Genomic DNA, 21,720 nt, shown 5'->3' on the forward strand with positions numbered 1-21,720 from the left:
TTTGCAATTGCCTGGCGACGATCCGCCGGCGATAGGTTGGGCGTTCGTTTTGGCGCATGGGGGACACTTTTGTCAAGTTCCTTGCACGGCGGCGGGAGTGGCGACGGGATGCCTACAGCAAGAGACGTCAGGACCTTCTTCATGGAAGTCATTTTACCAAAACAGTAAAAAAATAAATAAATCAACCTTCAAACAAAAATTAAAACGATATAAATATAAATATATATATTTTTTCAGTTGTTTTTTTTTTTCTTTTTTTCAACAGTCGTGATTGCTTCTCAATCAAAAGCATGTGTACACACCGATAAAAAGAAAGAAAAAAAAAAGAAAAGAAAGAAATAAATTAAGTGAAAGAGAGAAAATGTGTTTGTGTGTGTTTATTTGGTTCAAAGAAAATCGCAGAAAAAAAAAAGCATGAAAAAGACAAGTCGTTAAATCTTCACTTGTGTGCATGCCGTACAATACATGGTCAAATGCATGTATGTATGCATATGTATGTATTATAGGCCACCCAGCCACCTACCCACCCACACACACATACACAGAAGGGGAAACAGGAAGAAAACAGTAGAAGATCGGTATTCATCACGCCGCTTCTGCCTCTGAGCGGAGTCTTTTACGTAGGGCCTGCATACTGGCAACACCACTCGCCGTCACAGTGTTCGCCAGTCCCAATACTGCGCCACACCGCACTGAAAAGCCTTCATCGCCGTAACCTTCCACCCATCCACCGCGTGTTGGCGGTGGATCTGTCGGCAGATCCGGCAGGCGACCACCGCGATCCCAGTTTTGATTCGTCAAGTGATACAACACCGCCGTCAGGTACTGTCGCGCAAACGGTGTTTCCTCAATCTTCTTCTTCACCACCGTGACAACGCATTCCTCCTCCTCCATCTGCTCACTCTTTATGCCGGTACTCCGATGTTTTGTATTGTACTCGACAAAACAAATACCACGACTGGAGCCGTTTGTCGGATTTGTGTACAGACGCACCGTCACTGGCGCCGCAGACGGGTGCAACTGCAGAAGATAATTTCGAATCTGCAACTCGCTCGTTTGCCACGGAAAGCCAAAAATAATGATGACATTGGCGGCCCGCCACAACTTCACAGCGGGCTCCACTAAACGTGGCTTTTCATCCATCTCACACAACCCTCTTCCTTCTAAACCCTACCACGCAAACGAGCAAACAATGTACAATTTCCTTCCGTGAGGATAGAAAAAAACAAAACAAAACAAAAAAGAAAACAATCATACATGGAAAGTCCTCTGCGACGAACACAAAGACACACACACACAGAGAGAGAGGCACGCATATAAAAACATACAGAGAAGAAGAAAAAGTAAAGTTAACGACTCGAAAACACAGTCAACGGGAAATATGGATCTGCCTCCATGCCGCCATGAACAAGAAAAAAAATCTGTAATTATTCCTTTTTTTTTGTCCTTATATATATATATTTCCTTCTGTTGTTTTCCGCCTCTTCTTTAACAGTCCCGCGAGTTTCGGTCCTTGCTATTTATCACCTCTCAGGCACTTCGGCGGCCTGCTTCTCAAGGATCCCTTTCACCTCCACCGGAAGCGACAGAAGGCCGTGACTGTCACATTTCAACATCCTCTGCAGCTGCGCCCTGGTAAAACCATCCTGTGCGTGTTCTCGCAGTAGATTTAGACATCCCTCCTCCAAACCCCACTCTCGTGTCCAGCAAGGGCAGTCACAAAGTAACATCGACACACATCGCGCAGAACCATGATCTTTCATGTGCTTGTAACTCAAAAGCGGTAAAAGAAGCCTCGCAATCGCCTCCATGTCTTTGCCTGTATCACCCACAGTTAAAGAAGATGCGGGGGTTCCCGTTAACATTTGTTGTACTTGATTCAGGCATGCGGCAATAATGACCGCCTGCAACGGAGTCACCGATCGCAATGATGATGGCGATGACAACGCACCCTTTAACGCCGCAATAATAGCATGGAAAAGATCTCCCTGAACCCGCAGGAAAGTGCTACTGATGAGAAGATTAATGAGCACTGACACGCCCAGCGGTGGCCCGTCGCTGCGGAGCTGCTTCTCCACAGCACGTTCATGCAGCCGCCGTAGTGCTTCTTGCATTTGCCGTGATTGGGAGGTTGTCGCTAAACCTTCCTGCGTCTTCTCGTCACGATCCATCGCATGCCCCTCCTCCGTTTTTTGATCGTCGGGGAACCTCAGCCGCGGCTCTCCCAATCCAAAAAACACAGCCACCGGCGCGTTTGGCAGCTCGGAGTAACAGCGCCACAAGTCGGTGCTCATGGCCTCGTCAAGAGACTCCCGCACGTACTCCGGCACCAATGGACTGTACACCCGCACCAGCACCCGCAGCAGCTGGTGAAGATCGACATCATGAGATGTTGTTGGGTGCTGTGCAAGCTGTTTCCACGCCTTTTCCTCAGGGATTTGTTCGCTCGGCCACCGTCCCAATGCGTGCACAACACCCACAAATGTGAACACGGCAGATTCCCGTTCAGTCCAGCAGGCATCGGAGTGAACAATGCCATCAAATGCGCGCTTTAAAGCCGTTTCTTCTCCCACCAACTCCTTCAGCAGCCGCACACCACGCGGCTGCGAGTCCATGGAAGAAGACACGGGTGATGTCAAAGCAACAGGAATAGCTGACATGAGCATTTGGTTTAACACGATGCGAAATTCCCTTTCGCTCTGAAGCGGGAGGGTGCTCTGCAAAGGAAAGGCGTTTGACAGCCGCAACACATCTTCCCACGCCGTGGTTTGTGTGGTGAACGACCACAGAGCACCGTATTCCACGGACGAAAGCGTGTCCGCTGGTGTCGCGAGTACAGAATTCAGCAACTCGGTCTCAAATGCTCGCTTGTCCGCCTCCAAATAAAGTGGGAAACGCTGAACAGCCTGCAGTGTCTGCCGGAGACCGATAAGCGACGCTGTTGTAGGCGGCTGTTTCGCCATTTTTGTGAGAATCTCCAGCATCGTGCGGTGATCCACGTAGTCGAGGAGTGCGTACCGCTGAATCAACTTTGCGTTGAATGCCGTCAGCTGCTCCGGGTGACACTGAAAGTGCTTCAGGAGAGCCAGCTGCGTCAGCCGGTTCATGGGCCGCACCAGACGGAAAGACAGCGAGTCCATTGACCCCTCCCCCACGGAGAGAGACTAAAAAGAGAGAGAGAGAGAGAGAACAGCCCTTCTGTGACCAACGTATTAAACATGTGCACATGCAAATGTGAGCAGACGCACATGTTAGCATAGCAGAGAGAGAAAAAAACAAAAAGAAAAGAAAAGAAATTTGTAATAATAATAATAATAATAATAATAAAGGTGTACACATGTGTGTATTCCACGGGGAAATGGTTTGTGGCTTAGAAAGGCACATGGATAGCAATGATCAGCGACGATGCAGCGCATATATATGTATTCTAATGATGCGTGCCGTGAAACACACTCACATAAAAATAAATAAATAAATAAATCAACGTGAATCTCTCAGGCTATATATATAAAAAAAAGAGAAATGCAAGCTGACAACTCTCTCACGTTCCTTTTCCTGTTCCTCCAATCCATTTTCTTCTGTCTCTCTGTGCCGTGATAATCAACGCCAGCCCCCATATAAACTACAGGCGGGTGAAATATACGTACGAAGCAAGAAATATATATATATATGTCTAAAATCTAAAAATGCAAGTTGTCCAAAATAAAAACAAAATATAAAAAAGGACCCTTCTTCTCTCTCAAAGAAGGAACATACATGCACACATACACTCTCTCTTTCTATCTATCAGCCCGTACAGATAATCCAGGCTACTTTTCCTGGCGTGCAGAAGTACGCCGCGAGTCAGACATGGCACTGCCACTACGAAGCCGCTTCGCCTTGACACCACCGTTATTACCTGCTGTCCGGTTCACAACTTTAGTAGAAAGCACCGATGGCTGTGAATCTCCGCTTGAAACGAAAGCCGCCGTCGCAGTCATGGCATTAGCGGCAGTGGGGGTTGTTGTCGTAGCTGTGTTGGTGGTGGTGGTGGTCGATAGCGACGAGTTGGAAGAACGGGACGGTGGCATGTTCCCCATTTGCACCAACGCCGCCAGCGAGGCGCTGGCCGCCTTCACGCGAAAGGACTCATTGATGAGCCGCAGCGACTCCGCCAAGTTCTCGTCAAGACTGCAGGGTGGGAAGTATTCCTTACTACTCTCCACCGCGTCGCGGCAGACATTCCGTACCATGTGCCGGAACGGCAACACATCTGCGGGCGAAGATGACTGATTCGCCGTGACGGAGATGCCGCTCTCAAAGAGGCGGTGTTCATCTTCGAGCTCCTTGTCCAGCCGTGTCTGCTCCCGTGCGTACGCGGACAGCACTTCCCGCACTTGCTCTTGCAGAGTTCGCTGCAAGGACTCCAACGATGCTTGACGACGTTCCTGCAACGCCTGGACCGTGGCACAGTGACTTTGCGTCACGGCGAGGACCTCTTGACTGAGGCTGCGGAAGCCGTCATTGATGCGGTCCACCAGTCGTACCGCCTCCTTCTCGTAATCACGAGAAAGTGCCAACACCCCTTCCTGCCCTCTTGCCATTCTTGTCCCTTCTCCCTCCCCGTTCTTCTCCTCTTCATTCAGGCCACCATCCTCATTTTCCTCGCGCAGTGCATGTACACGCCACTCCTCAAGCCGCCCGGCCACAACCTCTGCACTCCGCTGTGCAGCTTCATACGCCCCAGACACAGCCTCCTGCACGACCCGCTGCAGTAAACACAGCTGTGCGTCAAATTGAGTAAGAGCTTCGTGATATATCTGCTTGAACCGACACAACTCATCCTCCTTTTCCTCAATCATAGCCTGCAAAATGGCTGTCTGTGAGATGTTTATATGCTGCAAGGCATCGTTCTGCTGCCTCTCCCGCAGCAAATCTTCCAAATCCACCTTCAGCGCCTGATGCTCCTCCTCCAACTGCTGAATTCGCTCGTGTTCCTCCCGGTTAACGTAATACCCGCCCCGCTCCACAACACGTTCCTGCAAACGATTGCGCAAACGTTGGTTTTCCAACTCAAATGAGCGAAGGCGAACCAACAACTTTTCTCGTTCCGTGTTCGCTGCGTTGCGGATTGACCTCGCCTTCACGGCGTACATGAGGGTGGATTTCGTCTCCTCAATGTCCCGCCCCACAGCGGAGATGCAGGCAATCATGAGAGTGCGTGCCGAGCCCCCAATGGAGTCTCGAAGTAGTTCCGTAAGCTTAGAATCTCGGTATGGCACGTGGCTAGGCCGTGTTGCCTCATTGGAGTTTGCAAGCGCCAAAAATACACTTTTCAACGCCAACAAGGACTTATTAATTTTCCCCGCCTCATTTGCCGCTACTCCATTCACTTGGGACTTCTTGAGACTCTCGCTTCCTGCCAGGTCAACCATGAAAAGATGCGCCAATTCCACCGTGTCCGTGTAGGCATTTTGTTCCTCAAGGTCAAGAATAAATACAACATGTGAACGACTACTGCGCTCATTCATGAGTGTCATTGCGGTGTGTCGCCAACTGAGGCCGCGTTGAATCGCTTCATTGGCATCGCTCAGGCGAGATAATGTCAACTTCACCATCGCTTTTGGAAAGCCACCAACAAGTGTTACCTCCGCATCTCCGTTTTCGCTCAGCATGTCTGTAAGTTTTTCATTATATATTTCAATCATGGAGAGGGTTAACGCACACTTCGACTCTTCTAATGTCCGCTGTTGCACATGCTCCAACATGGCTGCAATCATTCGGTGGGCAATGCCGTCTGTTCCGCCGGGGACACCCAACATTGTGTGGGTCTTGCCGGTACCTGTCTGCCCGTAGACCATCACCGTCCCGTGCAAACCATCCTTCACGCTCTGTAGGATCGGTTGGCATGCAGCAAAAACCTCATCCTGCGTGGATGTGGGAGGAAAGATGTGGTCGGGGTCATATGTCTTGTTATCCAGGAGGATGCGGCGTCCTTGGTAGAACTCCAACCCAACAGCAGGGCGTTCATTCTCAAAGAGCGGACGACATCGTATTGCAACTTTGATATTACTCATTTCCTTCTAAACCCACCCTTCTCTTTATTATTACTGTTATTGTTTTCTGTTCCTCAACGCCTCCCTTCAGCCCCCCGTTTCTACTCCCTTCTCCTCTCTCTCTCAAAATATATATATATATATATATATATATATATATATATATGTATTCTTCTTCTTTTTTGTTGTCTGATGTGGTCGTTATGAATGCACCCACGACGTCCTTCTCGTAATCACACAGACAGAGAAAGAGGCTGTGCGTAAATAAATATGTATCTACGTGTGTATGCCACCTTCTACTTCTTATACCACCAGGCTACGCGGCAAAGCGGAATTGTCACACGCATTCACACCCATGCCACAAAAGAAAGAAATAAAAAAAAAAGAAAGGAAGGGGGGTGGAAGAAGACACTGAAAGACCCACTCAATCATAAACAGTCAGCAGACATCACAAAGAAACGCAAACTGACTTCATCCTCCCCTGTCGTTTACATTGGCCTCTCCGTCCTCCACCACTCCCCGTTTTTTTTTTTTTTTGTTTTTCTTTCAGTTGTCTTCTTTCCCCCCTCTACTCGTCTCACTCCGGTCAGCATGCAGCAGCGCGAAAGCAAATTCAAAAAAAAAAACAACAACAGGCGTACCCGCATGTCTTTTTTTTTTTTTTTTAAGTTGTTCCTCACAAGAAGTGATACGTGTATATGTAATAATGACGCACACGCATACAAGTGACCGCACAACGTCTCTCATCGACGTACTTCGAATGTTTTGAAGGTGTACGCGTCCCCTGAGGACACGATTGTGGCTTCCACACCGTCCACACGTGACTTGGGCGACCCGACGCGGCACCATTCCACAAGGCTGTCAACATTCTCTTTTAGGCCCTCCGCCATCATCTCCACGCGGCCATCTTCTAAATTACGTACCCAACCACGCACCCCACGCTCCAGCGCTGCTCGTTGCGTATACTTGCGATAAAACACGCCCTGCACTCGACCACGCACAAAGACGTGACAGACAACAATGGCTGGTTTCGGGGCTGACATTCCCCCCTCCCCTTTTGGTGTGGCGGGACCTTCTCGCTGAGTAGCGGGAGCAAAAAAAAAAAAAAAAAGAAGAAGAAACAAACAAAAAATGAGAGGAGAATACAAAATGACAAGCAGCCGAAAGGAATGAGTGAAAAAGAATGAAAAGGAAAGTAAAAAAATAATCATGATAATAATAAATGGCAAGAACGGTAACGGTACAAGTAATCAATGTTGAAAACAGTAATAATAAAGAAAGAGTGCGCTAATGTGTGGTTATGTGCAAATATTGAAATATCTACACATGAAGAAAAGGAATGGAAAAGCCCAAAACGTCTGCCAGCGTGAAGAAGTGATTGAGTGAGTGGTCGTCTCTGCCGCACAGCCCTTCTCCCTCTCCAGCCACTAATAACATTTATGAAAGCAGCAGCGACATCAACGGCAGATTAACAAACAAGAGAAAGAAGAAGAAGAAAAAGAAAAAAAAAAAAAAAGGAGGCGTGAGGAAAGAAATAAACACATCCCAAACACACTTCATGACTCCATCGCCTTTATGGACGCATTCACCAAATTTTGCAGGACTCGCACCTCGTTGCAGAGACGAATTTGCTCCTGCGGCGGCAGTTGCGGCCCTGCGGCGACCAATTCACATATGGTGTCAATCTTCACCTTTACACGCTGCTCCATAATGGTCTGCAAAGCACGACGATCTTTTTTGTGCGTATTGAGGGACTTTGTGAGAGTAGCGATCTCCTCACTCATATCGACATGGACGGCATGCAGCCGCTCTTCCAGCTGGCTTACGGTGGCATCTTTTTCCTGTAGCGCGCGACGCCATTCCTCCTCCTTTTTGGCATGGCTGCTCTGCAATGCCTTTAATTGTCCCTCTAACTCATTTGTAACCGTCGCTAGCGCCGGTGACACCGCCGATGTTGACGATGTGGCAGAAGAAACACCCGCAGTGTTATGACCATGAATATCCCTACCATTATTACTATTATTATTATTACCGTGAACATGAATCATACCACCATGGCTATTAACATTATTTCCATGACTACTGTCACGCGCGGCCGGCACACGTGCTAGTACCGCCGCCTCGATACCATGTTTCGTTTCAGTGCGAATACGCTCCTCTAACTGTTGCAGTGCCATGCACACATTGTTCATCTCCACCCGCTGGGCCGCATTGGTGCAGCGCTCCAGCGCCTTCCTCGACTCCATAGACAACACATCGACTTCATTCATGAGCCGCAAGCGTTGTTCACGCTCCTGTGTTAGTTGCTGCTGTAACGCCTGTATGCGACCCTCGTACGTCTTACGTACCATCTCTTGCTGTTCATCGATATGACGCCGTGTGCGAGCAAACACGTCTTGAAAAGGAGGATGTTGCGTCTTGACGCCCTTCAGTAATTGCTCAAGGACGTTGCTTTTTTGTTCACTCTCCAGTAGTTGACTCTTGAGTAACTCCATCTCCCGACACTGCTGCCAGAAGTAATCGTCAATCTGTCGTTGAACCATTTTCTCCGCGCGTTCCCGCACAAGTTCAATAAGCTGACGCTTCATATCTTCGTTTACTTGAATTGTCGGTTGTTGTGGTGCCATGGACGGCACGTGGGGAAACGCAAGCAGCAACTCCAGCATCTTCTCCTCGGCCGTGAGCAAAACAGCAGGGTTGGCGTCAGACCGATACCGTAATTCACCGCCCTCGTCTCCGTTTTGGACACGTGTCCGCTGCAAATATTCTTCGGCCCGCGCCCTTGAAAAAGGCGTAGAGAAATAGCTTTTGGAACTTCCATTCGGCTCTGGTTTTTGTTGTTGTTGTTGTTGCTGCCGCTGCAGTGCCTCCAACGCCTCCTCCAGCGTCTGGATGTGTGTATCGTATGCGTCAATTTCTTCCTGCAACTGCAGGATCATCTCATCCCGTTCGTTCAATCGTGTCGTGAGGTTCAGCATAATATCGCGCTGTTTCAGTAGTAGCTGCTTGTATCGATCAACTTGCGCCTTTTCCTCCTCCATGACTTGCCGCTCACGGTCGAGCTCGTCGAGTCGCAGTGCGTACTCATCCGACGTGCGGGGAACTCCTTTAAAGCCACCGTTTTGTAGCATCATCTCCAGTTCTTGAATGCGCTCCTCAAAGCGTTTCCGCACCACCAACTCCTCCTGGTGGGCACGCGAAGACTCATGTAAAGCCTCCAGTGCAGCCTCACGGTCTTCCTCCGCACGACGCATGCCTTGTCGCAGCTCCAATAGTATGCATGGGTCAACGCCTCCGCCGGCCTGCTGCGATGTGGCATCACGCTCCTGAAGCTGCTGTCGGAGCGTCTTTAATTCCCGTTCATATTTGCGCAGCAGCGTCGACTGGTCCAAGTCTTCATTGATGAAGGCGGTGTTCTTGATGTTCTTTGCCCGGTTGGCAAAAACAAGCGTGGAGAGGGACTCCGTGTACGACTCCAGAGCGGGGGAGATGCAGGCGATAAGTGTCGTCTTGCAGTTGCCGCCAAGAGAGTCCCGCAAGGCACTTGTCAAGACGGAATTTCGAAACGGCACATGCCGATTACGACCGCCACTTTTATTTGCGAGAGCCGATATGACGTTGCCGAGCTCATGCAGGGATTTATTGATTTTCTTTGTCTCCTCGAGACGCTGACCTGTGGCCCCCACCTGTCGTAGTTTCTCACTGCCGGCAAGATCGACGATGTTAAGCTTGCCGACGCGGTACGAGGTGGGGCTCGTTTCATCCCCTTCCATCACCTCCACAATGATAGTGAACATGGCGTGAGAGCGCGACGACAGTTCACTCATCTTTGTGGCGCTTGTCGCACGCAGCGATGTGCCACGTTCGATGAGGCCGTAAACATCGTGCGGGGAGCGGACAACCCACTCCGAGAGGCCTTCAACGTACACCCCACGCTGCGGTGTGTGCCGCACTACGAGGGAGCGCGCAGTGGTGGGCTTCAACAGGTCCGAAATAACCTCATTGTATATCTGCATGTACGACGCACGAACCAAAAAACGCATGTTCTCATGACGACTCACCTCGATAGATGTAAACACTTCTTCAATTGCACGGGGAATGATACCCCGCTGGTCTTCACTTGTAAATCCCTCCATTGTGTATGTCTTCCCAGTCCCAGTCTGGCCATACGCCATGAGTGTGGCGTTGTACCCCTGCATCACCGAGAAGACCGCTGGTTGGGCGCTGCGTTCATACACTTCAGATTGCAGAGTTTGTTTGTCATAAACGTAGTCAAATGTAAAGGTCTGCCGGGAGTACACTCCGCCACGACCATCCTCCGTGTCCAGCGTCTCACAGAGCGTGATGGAGCGACTGTCATTTGGGATGCGTACAACATCGACATATGGTCGATAGCCGTTCAATTCGCGTTGCACCGGTGGACGAACACGAATCACAACATTGAAGTTGGACTCACTGCCCTCATCCCCACCAAAACCACTGTGGTTGGCAGGAACATTATTGCGATAGATTGGAGAGTGGTTATTAGATAAAGAGGTAGGCGACATATATTCATCGTCGTTCTCATGTCTTGCGACAGTGCTGGGACTGATGCGAAGTGGATCGGCAATATTTGATACTTGCCGTGATGGCCGAACGTTGCGCAGTGGCGTTCCATGCGCCGGTGAAATTTCACCACGTTGTGGGTCTCGATATGTCATTTGTACGCCCCGAGAATATCCCCCTGCCACCCCTCCTCCTCCTCCCCCACTCGTCGCCTCTCAGACGCTCCAAATAATAATATATGTATGTATGCACACACACAAAAAAAAGAATGCGGGAAGCACGAGTTGCTTTTTGATGAGCCCACAGAGACCCGTCTCCACCCCTCACTTTTCTCGCCCGCCCGCACACTCGGAGTAATTTCACACAAGCACAATAAAAAAAATGAATGCGTGAATATGTGAGCCTGGGCGAGGTAAAATGGAAGGGGGTGTGACACTGCGAGAATTGAAAGAAACTAAATTCTCCCGTGCTAAAACAACAACAACAAGAAAAAAAAAAGGCCAAAAAGAAGAAGAAAAAAAAAAGAAAAAAAATTCCAAGCAACTACAAACAAACAAACAAAAACGAACAATAAAATGGGATGCACATTCAAGTACCAATGTATATATATATATGCATATATATCAGGACTGCAGTTGATGCTACTCCCCTCTTTTTCTTCATCTCTCACATAATTCCCCTTTCTCTCTCTCTATATGTATGTATGTATATCACTCTTGCCATGACGCAAAAAAAAAAAAAAAAAAAAGGCATTTGGTGTACACACACGCTCTCACTTTCTCTCTCTCTCTCACACAGAAATACGTACGGAAAAAAAAAAAAAAAGGAAAAAAAAAAATATTTTATAAAACCATGCGTGCAGACACGATCACGGGGACAGTTCAAATGGGAATTGAGGTCATAATAAATAGTACGATGAGCATCAATAAGTCAAAGAAGAAGAAGAAGAAGAAAAAAAAAATGGGGGGAGGGACAAAAGGGCGTTCTTTCTCTCCCCTTTTCTCTCTTTATATCTATCTCATCTCTCTCTCTCTATCTCTCTCTATTGCTTTCCCATATTGCCCTCTCTACATTCAGATAAGCAGATGTATGGTGGGGGGTTTTAGTGTCGGAAATTTTATGTGCAACGTACTGACGGCACCCACACCCATTACCACCAAAGGGAGAAACATCATCACCACCCACCCACCCTTCCCCCAACACACACAAAACATAAAACATTTGACGGGACGCAAACATGACCAATACAAACAAAAATACAAAGAAATAGTCACAATCGGGCGTTAAAGAGAGAGACTTAAAATAGATAATAATAATAATAATAAGAGGAGGAAGAAAATTCCCCCGATGGCGCCGCTCCCTCACCACATCCTCTTCTCTTTTGTATTTTTTCATCGTCTTTTTTTTTCTCTAATAATAATATTATATATATATATATATATGGGCAGCGCCAATAATAATAACAATAATAATCTCTATTTCTTTCGGTTGCTACTGCTCTTCGTCTTCTTTGGGGTTTTATTCTTCGCATTGGCGGCAACAGAGGACGGTAAAGGAGCTGCCTTTTTCATTACAGGCTTCTTTTCATTCTTTTTCTTCACTACCTTCTTATTATTATTAATATTAATATTGTTATGATTATTATTCTCGGGCTGCTTCTTCGGCTTCGCTACCGCGGCCTTTGATGTCGATTTCGCTGCAACTTTTGAGGCTACCTTTGCTGCCGGCGCCTTTGCCGACGTTCCCCTAGCGGCCTTTGGCAAAGATGCCTTTGCGTTCGCTGCTCCCTTCCCTCGCGCGGCAGTTGTAGGCTTTGCTGACAATGTCGGCGCTGTCGCCAAAGACGTATGCTCCTTGCCGTTCCCCCGTTTTTCCTTCGGCTTGGACTTGCCTTTGGCAGCAGGTGCTGACGGTGTTGCCACTCGACCCTTTCGAGCTGCTGTCACAGCCCGTGTTGGTGGCGCATCTAGCCACTCCGAGAGTCTATTCGGTTTTTTGTTGGTTCGTCGACTTTCGCCCTTTGTTCGCCTTACCGATTGATTAATCAAATCTGCCCAGAAACCCTTCTGGTCTCCACGAGTTGTTTCCCCATCCGTCGAACCCATATTATATCCCGTGATTTTTGTAAGTCCCGCTTTCTTCATAAAATTTGATACACCTTCATTAGGACCTTCCGCGTTTTTTGCGTACATCTGATTGATATCTTCATCCAACGAAGACGAAGGAACAGACTGTTGCGCCTTTGACGAAGGATTCTTTTTCGTAATGACGGGTCGGGGCCGTGAGCTAGATGCAGGATCAATAAACAAATGATTTCCTGGAGACGCCACCCCACCCCGTGGTGCCATTCTGTACGCTGAGGGCGCCCCCTGCTGCTGCTGGTGCTGTTGTGGCTGCTGCTGCTGCTGCTGCTGAGGTTCTTGTTCGTGTTGCTGCTGATGTTGCTGTGAATGCTGTTGCATCATGGATGTGTTCATTGGGGGTGGCTGGGGCATTTTTTGTTGTGTTTGCTGCTGCTGTTGCTGTTGTTGTTGTTGTTGTTGTTGCATTGGTTGCTGATGTTGGGTATTGACGCCAAAGGAATTTCCATTGCCACCAAAAGCCCTTGCGGGAGGCTGCATCTGCGGCGATAACCAAGTGGCATTTTGTCCTCCCATGTGGTTCCCTTGTGCAGATGCCATGGAAGGCCTAGGCACACTCCACGGAGATGCCCACCCCGATGTTGGCGGTGCATTTGTTCTGGCGGCGTTTGGTGACGTATTCCACCCATCGTAGCTGAACTGAGGTGAATCGTATCCAAAGGAAGATTTGGCAGCCGGTGGAGTATGAATGCCTGTGGAAGAGCCATGTTTGTCGACCCGAGGAAGACCTGTTCGACGCGGTCGCAGTTGTTCGTCAATGGTGTTGCTGTTGCCTTGGTTGATCATGTCACCTCCATGCGGTTCCTGCTGCGACATGTCATGCCACGCGTTCGACAACCGGCTTGGGTCAAACAACTTCATGTACGATGACCCCGTGTGAGAATCTGCCGCTCGTGATTCTTCTGGTGGCGGCGGCTGCGACGCTACTGGAGGTGCAGACATGACAGGCTCTCGTGGCTTCATGCTAGTATCCGGTGCATTGCCAAAGAGATTCCATCTTCTCATGCCTGATGGCGCGGAAGTCGTATTTCCACTGTGCGTGGCAGATGGAGGCGCAGACGCCGAATCATTTGTCTGTTCCTGTATTCCATTTGTATGGGTCCTGGTAGCATTCTCGTAAGCTTCTGTGGTAGCCGCTGGTTGTGACCCGGTGGGTTTTGTCATCTGCGCGGAAGAGACGTCCTTGGCGCCAAATGCCGGCATCGCTCCCACGTTGCACTGCGATAATGGCTGGGACTGTTGTTGTTGTTGTTGTGGCGGTGACAGTGTTGCTGTTCCCGTTGTTGTTGCGTCGCTGGCGGTTGCTCGTAATGGGGTCGCAAATGGGTCCGCATCCAACGCCGCGTTCACGTCATGGGACTGCGGCTCTGTTGGAGGCGTCGGCATTGGCGTTGCCAGCGCTCTGACCGCCCTCAACGTGAAACGGCCAACCTGCTTCGTCTGCGCTTCTTGCGGGAGCGACATGTTCATGACTGCATCCCGCACCTCGGCGGGGTACGTCGCCGCGTTACTTTTAACCGAAACAGCCAACGGTGTTGAGGCCGTCAGCGGTGGATTGGGCATGCCGTATTGTATATGCGCAATGAGAAGTGTAAATTGCGCCGCTTCCTCGTCCGGCTGCGTAATGCGGCCGTAGGCGTGGTTTACAATCTCCGTGAGTGTCTGCTGCAGAAGGGGCTGCTGCGCTACGTTCCCATACACCTCCTGCAGCGACCACAGCAGACTTCGCATTTCTCTCGTCCCCAAGCTTCGCATGAAGCGCAGCATCTTCTCGTTGAAGATCGCCAGCCACTCGGATCTGGGGTGCAACTTGCGGATTGGGCGCACCGCCTCGAGGTACCGCAGCACGGTCCGCAGCTGCACCTTTTCCTCGCTCACCAATTCCTCGCCTCCCGTGACGACAAAGTTGACCATCGCCTCGTCCGAGTCCTCCCCAAAGACGCTCGTAAGAATTTCCACAAGCGAAACAAACTGCTCGGGTGAGATGGAAACCGCCTTGGCGGCTGCAAGTGCCTTCACAGGATCCCGAGCATGGGGTATGCCTGATGCCAACGGCAGACTGTAAAGAGTATCTGCCGTCCACTCAGCCTCGGCAAAGCGGCTTGAGAGGTACATCATACAGGCTGCCAGTAATTCTTGCCGTCCAGATGCCTGCACCATGCGAAGATCGTCCGGAGAAAATCGCTCCTGCGCCGCATTCAGGCGTGCTGTAAGTTCAGCAACGATAATACCCTCAAACTTGATACCTTTTGCAAGTGTCATGGCGTCCACTAGCTGTCGACCGGAGATCTCCTTGTAGTTTATCTGCGACTGAAGCGCCTCATCATCAGGAAACGCCATACTCAGTGTGAGTTTCGTGTAGCTGCTGCAGTTTGGTACGAGAAGGCGAGTTGCCACCGCCTTTGCCTCGGGCATCCATGAAGGTGAAATGGGCGCAAAGGTGGAACAGATGTGGCTAATCTCCGACAGTGAAAACTCCCCCAACACCGTCTCAATGCGTTCGCCGAGTTTCATTGCCAACTCCCGCGACAAGAGATGTGAGCGACGGAGTATGCCAGATGCAATGGCAAGCTGCTGAGGCTCAAAGCAGGTCACATTCTGCGCGACGTAGCTTTGGTAGGCGAGAAACACATGCCTGTAGCGCAGTCGCCCACCCATCTCATAGGCAAACGCAATGGAAGTTATATCATCGCAGTGTTTCCAGTAAAGATCGTCATTGCTGTCTAAGAACCTGAGGACACGAGGTTCATACTCTTCTAGTAGCATACTCATTCGCCCACCGAGTTCACCCACATCACGCTGTGTCACGCCGTTTTTTCCCGCCTCCAAGGACCCAAGCATTCGTGCAATGGATGCAAGAATAGCCGCCACATCGCGTCCATTGGCAAGTGTTGAGTACATTAATCCCACACGTGCCATGCGATGAAGCAATGGAAGTGGCAGAGGCGACAATTGATGGTGGCGAAGGCAAGAAGACATGAGCGTGGCAAAGTCATAGCTATGAAACTCACCGGTATGCTCCACAAGGGCAACAAGGAGGTGATTTGCCTCAGCCACCTTGCCAGTGCGCACCATCCAACTATACACGCGTAAAAGAGAGCTTTGAAGTATCGGTAGCTCATTCGTTGGTGTACGCTCTAGTTGCGCTATTACCATTTGTGTCAGGGATTCATTCAATACACTGGGCGCGTGCTTGCCATTACGCTGCAACACCTTCGCTGAAAGTTCAATAACGTTCCATTTATGTGTGATGTCACCAAAATTACCACAGTTGTCGTTGTAGGCAACATCTCGCGTTGCCTGTTTCAAAACATCATCCACTGTGGCAAATATGCGTTCCATGTATAGTTCACTTCGCGAAGACAATGCAATGGCTACCTGGAGCCGTGTGTGGCTGTCGATGTTGGGATCATCTAACAAACGCAAAAGCTTGTTTGTAATGAGTGCAAGCAAAGAGGGTTCCGGTTCAATTTCAAAGAAACTCAGTAGCTGCGACAACGCCAGAGCATTCGTTCCCTTCTCCATCCACACGTTTGTCCCAGTTCGCGGAACTTCCTCCTGAAGAAACTTCTCTGCCTCACGCCGCGCAAACTCGTACTGGCCGCGTCCTCGATGTCTACGCTTCAGTGCAGCGGCCTTGCCGACAAACTCCGTCAATTGCATATGTCCTCCACCGATGGTATTGCTGCCGTTGTAGTTCGTAGTATTATTAGTGGTATTGTTGTTACTGTTGTCACCGCCACTGCTGCTGCTACTGCTGTTGCCTTTGCTGTTGCCCCAACCAAAGGCCGACCTGCGAGCGTTCGCAATGGACCACAGTAACACGGGACGAACATGCCGCATCTTCCTTGAGCTGCGTATGACGGTTCCTTCTCTATGTAAAATTACAGGGCGCCCCTTGGCAACAGAGAGCGCAGTATGGCAAAAATGACGAAATAAATCGAGCGGTTTGATGGCTCTTTCGCCGCGTTTGTGTTATCTTCTTTTTGTTTTTCTTCGTTTTTTATGTGAATGCGCGGGTGGGTAATTTTTTGTTCCCCCCCGTTTTTCTCCTCCTTTACGGGCTGCACGCCACCAACACCACCGTCCACCGCGCTTCGATTCAACGCTGCTGTGCGACTGCCTGCCTGAGAGTGACGAGGAGAAGTGCAGGGCAATGACTGCAGACGCCGCTGCCTCCACAATCACCAAAACCTTGCAAGATATATATATATATATATATATTTTTTCTTTGTATGTATGTGTATGTATGCGCGCCCAGTGAGGACGTCACCACAGCCGCTCCTTTTTTCTTCTTTGCCCCTTCTCTTCGCTCCCTGCGGTTGTGGTGTGGCACGTGTCGTGGCTGCGGTGTCAACTGGCGGCCCAACGCACCGCAACACAACGGCTGTAACTGTTGAGTGGGTGGGTGCGGAAACCAAAACACACGCACACACAAACAGTCGCGAAGGGAGACGGGAAGACTCGGAAGTGAGGGGCGCAAGGAAGTAGGCGCTGCCGTCAATATCCCTCAACACCTTACGACTTACTTCACATCACCAGCCATGCAGCAAATGTAGAAAAAAAGAAAAAGCGGAAAGCCAACAATACACACATACAGACAGAAAGAAGAGATGAGAAAATAATAACAACAACAATAATAATAATAATAAAAGAAGGCAGATGTCACAAGAGAGGAAACTCCCCCGTCCTATCACCACCATCTAACATAAAAAAGCACAGTTATGTATTTGCGGATATAAAGAAATGCTGACAGAATAAAAAGAGTAGATGGATGAGGGAATAAAGGCCATCAGTTCCTTACTGCCAGAGAGGGACCAGGGACTGGGAGACCCGCCGCAGTCATATCATGGATAAAAAAAAAGAAGGCACGCCATGCGGCCACGCTATCGCACACCATAATAGAAAAAAAAAAAAAAAAAACACACACACACACACAACATACATTATATATATATATATATATATATATATATATATAAAGAAGAAACCCGTCACGGACTCACATTCACTTCTCCAAAAAAACATATGCCTTCTCCTTGTCAAAGTCAAAATATATATATAACAAAGACGGAAACAACAAACAACTAAATAACCAACAATGGCACTGCCAAATACTTAAATACGAAACAACAACAACAACTAAAAAAAAAAAAAGGTCTTTATTTTAAAAACTAAAATGGGTGCCCCCACTCAATACTTTTATTTTCCTACTACTCTTTTCCCATGTTTCATCCTTCCCTCCTTCCTTCCGCCCTACAAAAAACAAACAAAAAAAAACATTACTTTTCCCTTTTTCGTAAGGGCGACAGCACAAGAGGCAGTGAAATAGGTAAATCAACATAATGTCCATCCGAGCTAAAGAAACCGCCGTCTCTATTCTTGTCACGTACGGCAGACGGATCGAGTGCCCTCGACGCAAACGCCGGGCCAATTTCGCCAGGTATTCTTCTTTTCGCCTCACTTCTCTGTGACTTTGGTGAGCATTTCTTTGGAGACAACAGCGACTCAGCGTCCATAATATCCGCCGTGTCCAGCATGTTAAGTGGCGCTGGTAATGAGGTCTGATTCGACCCCGGCGGCGGCATCACCACGCCTGGCATCTTGCTGCAGTTGTTATTGTTGTTGTTGTTGCTGCTGCTGCTGTTCTTGCGCATGTTGTTTCCAAGCAGACCGTGACAAGTTTGACCAGACGTCTCCATAAACCACTGGTGGGATAACAGCTCCCGTGCCTTGGGTCGTAATCGCGCATCACGAACGAAGCAAAGGTCTAGAAATGCACGGAGAGAGACGGAAGCCTCACAGTTTTCCGGTAGACGTGGGGGTGTCCCGTCGGATGACGCAATGGCAAAAAGCACCGCAGCAGGATTCTTCATTTCCCCTCCAAACGGCTTCCGACCGGATATCATCTCAAATACGGTTACCCCAAGGCTCCATATGTCGGCTGCAGTCGTGTAACTATTTTTATGGACTCTTTTTTTGCAGCTCCCCTCACCGTCATATCGTTTCGTATCTTCAACTCCTTCTACATCCTCATCGGCATTGCCGTTGACCACCTCTGGCGCCATGTACCACGGCGTCCCTACTGTCGTTCTCATGCTAACATTGTCGTCAAGGAGTTTGCTGACGCCAAAATCTGTTAATTTACAACGACCATCTACAGTGATGAGAACATTGGCTGGCTTGACATCCCGGTGGCACACCCTTGCCGTGTCATGAAGATACGCCAAACCCTCCAATATGTCATGTGTGTAGGAGCGCACAACACTTTCACGAAGCGAGCCCTGGCGTCGAATGATTGCGTCCAAAGACCCGCCGTTGATAAGCTCCATGATAATCTGCACGCCGACCGCACTGCGGCGGGCCCCATAGTACACCACAAGATTGGGGTGCTCAAAGCGCTCCATGAGCGTAATTTCCCGCACAATTGCCCGCCGCTCTTCGACAACTGTGGGGTCCTCCTCCTCCGCCGCGTCGTCGCCGCCGCCTGTCCCAACACCCCCGTCATCAAAAAAAGGAATCTCCTTCACCGCGACAAATCTACCACGTTCCTCGTCATATCCCTCATACACAACTCCTCTCGCCCCAACACCCAACTTTTTGTTCGTCTTACGTATGTGCTCCATTCCTCCTCCTGCCCCTCAAAATAAAATAAAAAATAAAAAAAAACACTGCGAGATGGGCGGAGAGGGGGAAAAAAAAGACAACACCAGTTTTTTGTTTTGTTTTGTTTTCTTTTTAAAGAAGTTCAAATAAAAATCCGCAACAATCCAAATAGCCACAAAAAACAAAGTGTCGTCGGTCTGTGCGTTTTAACTAAAGTCACACAGTTAGGGTTATATATATATATATGTGTGTGTGTGTGTGTGTGCAGGAGGTGCACCTAGCAACGAATCCTGGACCCCCGTAGTGACGGAAAAGAAGAAAAAAAGAAAAAAAGCCAAGAAATGTAACAAAACACCAGAGAAGGAAAGAGATATATAACGAGAGAACACAAACTGAAAAAATAAGAGAGGCTGCATAAATGTCCCATCAAGATGTAAAGGGTTAGATACACACACAGGTAGAAAGAGATACAATTCATGGCTCACGGGTAGAAGATAAGCATTAGAAACAAAATCAATTGGGGTTTCGTGTCAACACACCGCGTGTTTTTTATGTTCTTTTTTTTTTGCCCCCCCCACCTGCCACTCCACTACGCTTCGTGACCTTTTTCTCGTTTGTTTGTTGTTGAAGTGTTTTTCTCTGACGGGGCATCTACGCCATTTCGTGTAAGACGCGGTGAGCACGCAGCACCACATTCAACAAATACGACTCGATCGTTTTGTCATCTGCGTTATTTATAAAAATCCACATCGGCCAGCGTCCCTCCATCTGTCCCTCAGGCAGGCTGAGCATGTCGATCTGCAGCGTTATGAACTGCGTGTCGCTAGGAGCCAGCGAAAATTGCTTCGGTGTGACACGCAACTGGTACTTGTAGTTATGACGCACGGTGAACACCTCCTCCTTCGTTCCACGATGCAAAAACTGCAGACGGCGGAATATCGGTGCCGTGGTATCCGCCAGGCTAAACTCCAGCGTCTGTGTGTATGTCGGTGTGGGGTACACCGTGGGGATCGTCAATAGCGTCTTTGCCAGGTGGTGGTCTGTTAGTGCATGTAACAAAACCTGCTGTGTACCCACCTCTGTCGGCCGCACATGCAGCAGGTAACAACCTTCTCCCCTCTCCACCTTCACATGGGAGTGGCTACAATAAAGTGCCTCTATACCAGAGGCAGGGAGGGCTACAGTCGTGGTCTGCCCAAAGAGCAGCTCGCGTGAGGTGACAGATTGACAGGCAAAGATACAAAGTTCCCACGTCTCAATCACATGACTCATGGCGTCATCCTTGTACAACACCAAATACTCCACGCGCTGCCCCCTCTCATCACGTGGAATTGTAGTGCGCACGGTGACCTCTTCCCATGCGGTGACAAATGACTGCGTGATGGGGTCGAGCACCGCGTTCACCTCCGCCGTCGTCGTCTCCGACGTGATGGTGGTGCGAGCACACATGTCCCGCATACGCGAGAGCAGCTTCACCCTATCAGATGTAATGGGGAAAAGGGCAGAGGAAAAAACCCGGGAAAAAATTTTTTTCGAAACTTCAGTCCCCGCCGGACCGTAAATCTCAAAGCGACGATCCACAAACGTTGGCCCTAACGTGGCGTGGACGTCAACGATACGCACCACCTCACGTCCATCAGTAAGAAGCCGAGCACGGAGATGTTTGGATTCTGCGTCACGTGTTTTCGCCATGGCGTTTAGTCGAACCACGAGAACTACCTCTGTACACTCCCGTGGTCCCAAATAAAACGTTGGAGGGGAGACAATTTCCAATGCGCCCTTCGCCGGAGTGTCCACCTCCACACTAAACTCCATGACTGAGCAAAACGGATTTTGAAATGGCGTGCGCGTTACCTCTGGACGACAGGAGGAAACATACACGTAATGGTGCGCCGTCAATCGCTCCATCAATGCCTCGGCAATCTTGCGTGACTTCATCTCATCCCGCTGTTTCTCGAGATAGCGCAATCGGAACTCAAGATCCCCTTCCTGTAATCGATGCTCGTTCGGCACCCCTGGTAATATCGTCCTGTTACAGTATATTTGCTTTATATGCTGCGCCCGGCGCCAATGGATGCCAGTCGTTTCTTCATTCGCACTGGAAGTTGCAGGCACCAACTGCTGCTGTTGCTGCTGTGATGAAGAAGACGAGAGTTGCGGAGGGCCTTTGGAGGTCACCACCGTATCGGAAGGGTTTGCAGCACTCGATTCCACTGGCATTTTTACACCTGCATCGGTTTTCTCGCCTTCTAGTAAGTGAGTTTCTATAATTTTTGCATGTGGCAACTTCTTTGCAACAATCACCCGCGAGCCGCTTGGTGGTATCAAGACTTTGTTTCTTGACTGTGCGACAGATCCTCCCTTGGCGGCGACGCAAAAGAGCGTCACGTGCA

At 49.3% G+C, this 21,720-nt stretch overlaps 9 protein-coding genes across 9 annotated transcripts, besides 38 other annotated features; all 9 read right to left on the bottom strand.

The window, feature by feature from the left end:
• Window positions 1-152, bottom strand: Tc00.1047053504047.5 (urocanate hydratase, putative; the record flags this gene model as incomplete). Its single annotated transcript, XM_805353.1, has 1 exon — window positions 1-152. A coding segment is annotated over one exon (152 nt), but the record flags the coding sequence as incomplete, so codon positions are not given.
• Window positions 1-3,722: a sequence feature (heterozygous, Esmeraldo-like haplotype).
• Window positions 208-234: a sequence feature (AT_rich).
• Window positions 309-361: a sequence feature (GA-rich).
• On the bottom strand, window positions 586-1,143 carry Tc00.1047053504047.10 (hypothetical protein, conserved; the record flags this gene model as incomplete). Its single annotated transcript, XM_805345.1, has 1 exon — window positions 586-1,143. One exon carries the CDS (start codon window positions 1,141-1,143, stop codon window positions 586-588), a length of 558 nt encoding a protein of 185 aa, XP_810438.1.
• On the bottom strand, window positions 1,524-3,140 carry Tc00.1047053504047.20 (hypothetical protein, conserved; the record flags this gene model as incomplete). The annotated part of the gene is made up of 1 exon (XM_805346.1): window positions 1,524-3,140. One exon carries the CDS (start codon window positions 3,138-3,140, stop codon window positions 1,524-1,526), a length of 1,617 nt encoding a protein of 538 aa, XP_810439.1.
• Window positions 3,157-3,189: a microsatellite.
• Window positions 3,262-3,296: a sequence feature (A-rich).
• Window positions 3,301-3,327: a microsatellite.
• Window positions 3,462-3,481: a microsatellite.
• Window positions 3,723-3,855: a sequence feature (haploid, non-Esmeraldo-like haplotype).
• On the bottom strand, window positions 3,810-6,056 carry Tc00.1047053504047.30 (kinesin, putative; the record flags this gene model as incomplete). The annotated part of the gene is made up of 1 exon (XM_805347.1): window positions 3,810-6,056. One exon carries the CDS (start codon window positions 6,054-6,056, stop codon window positions 3,810-3,812), a length of 2,247 nt encoding a protein of 748 aa, XP_810440.1.
• Window positions 3,856-6,083: a sequence feature (haploid, Esmeraldo-like haplotype).
• Window positions 3,986-4,034: a microsatellite.
• Window positions 6,084-7,172: a sequence feature (areas merged during assembly that could not be assigned to a particular haplotype. This can correspond to areas where the two haplotypes were merged or to regions with more than two copies in the genome that were merged during assembly.).
• Window positions 6,164-6,205: a microsatellite.
• Tc00.1047053504047.34 (acylphosphatase, putative) lies at window positions 6,779-7,246 on the bottom strand (the record flags this gene model as incomplete). The annotated part of the gene is made up of 1 exon (XM_805352.1): window positions 6,779-7,246. The coding sequence occupies one exon, from the start codon at window positions 7,244-7,246 to the stop codon at window positions 6,779-6,781; it is 468 nt and encodes a 155-aa protein (XP_810445.1).
• Window positions 7,130-7,167: a microsatellite.
• Window positions 7,173-8,562: a sequence feature (areas merged during assembly that could not be assigned to a particular haplotype. This can correspond to areas where the two haplotypes were merged or to regions with more than two copies in the genome that were merged during assembly.).
• Window positions 7,509-7,551: a sequence feature (A-rich).
• Tc00.1047053504047.40 (kinesin, putative) lies at window positions 7,592-10,735 on the bottom strand (the record flags this gene model as incomplete). The annotated part of the gene is made up of 1 exon (XM_805348.1): window positions 7,592-10,735. The coding sequence occupies one exon, from the start codon at window positions 10,733-10,735 to the stop codon at window positions 7,592-7,594; it is 3,144 nt and encodes a 1,047-aa protein (XP_810441.1).
• Window positions 8,563-11,044: a sequence feature (areas merged during assembly that could not be assigned to a particular haplotype. This can correspond to areas where the two haplotypes were merged or to regions with more than two copies in the genome that were merged during assembly.).
• Window positions 11,045-12,574: a sequence feature (areas merged during assembly that could not be assigned to a particular haplotype. This can correspond to areas where the two haplotypes were merged or to regions with more than two copies in the genome that were merged during assembly.).
• Window positions 11,066-11,113: a sequence feature (A-rich).
• Window positions 11,309-11,328: a microsatellite.
• Window positions 11,391-11,418: a microsatellite.
• Window positions 11,514-11,539: a microsatellite.
• Window positions 11,565-11,624: a sequence feature (CT-rich).
• Window positions 11,878-11,905: a sequence feature (AT_rich).
• Window positions 11,992-12,022: a sequence feature (AT_rich).
• Window positions 12,056-16,384, bottom strand: Tc00.1047053504047.50 (hypothetical protein, conserved; the record flags this gene model as incomplete). Its single annotated transcript, XM_805349.1, has 1 exon — window positions 12,056-16,384. The coding sequence occupies one exon, from the start codon at window positions 16,382-16,384 to the stop codon at window positions 12,056-12,058; it is 4,329 nt and encodes a 1,442-aa protein (XP_810442.1).
• Window positions 12,189-12,226: a microsatellite.
• Window positions 12,575-12,968: a sequence feature (areas merged during assembly that could not be assigned to a particular haplotype. This can correspond to areas where the two haplotypes were merged or to regions with more than two copies in the genome that were merged during assembly.).
• Window positions 12,950-12,994: a microsatellite.
• Window positions 12,969-21,720: a sequence feature (areas merged during assembly that could not be assigned to a particular haplotype. This can correspond to areas where the two haplotypes were merged or to regions with more than two copies in the genome that were merged during assembly.).
• Window positions 13,079-13,126: a microsatellite.
• Window positions 13,959-14,010: a microsatellite.
• Window positions 16,399-16,497: a microsatellite.
• Window positions 16,924-16,945: a microsatellite.
• Window positions 17,342-17,373: a microsatellite.
• Window positions 17,669-17,702: a microsatellite.
• On the bottom strand, window positions 18,004-19,347 carry Tc00.1047053504047.60 (protein kinase, putative; the record flags this gene model as incomplete). The annotated part of the gene is made up of 1 exon (XM_805350.1): window positions 18,004-19,347. The coding sequence occupies one exon, from the start codon at window positions 19,345-19,347 to the stop codon at window positions 18,004-18,006; it is 1,344 nt and encodes a 447-aa protein (XP_810443.1).
• Window positions 18,334-18,373: a microsatellite.
• Window positions 19,365-19,390: a sequence feature (AT_rich).
• Window positions 19,437-19,460: a microsatellite.
• Window positions 19,573-19,592: a microsatellite.
• Window positions 19,979-21,547, bottom strand: Tc00.1047053504047.70 (hypothetical protein, conserved; the record flags this gene model as incomplete). The annotated part of the gene is made up of 1 exon (XM_805351.1): window positions 19,979-21,547. One exon carries the CDS (start codon window positions 21,545-21,547, stop codon window positions 19,979-19,981), a length of 1,569 nt encoding a protein of 522 aa, XP_810444.1.

The sequence above is a fragment of the Trypanosoma cruzi genome, genomic scaffold, assembly GCF_000209065.1.
Source record: "Trypanosoma cruzi strain CL Brener 1047053516609 genomic scaffold, whole genome shotgun sequence".
Lineage (NCBI taxonomy): Eukaryota > Euglenozoa > Kinetoplastea > Trypanosomatida > Trypanosomatidae > Trypanosoma > Trypanosoma cruzi.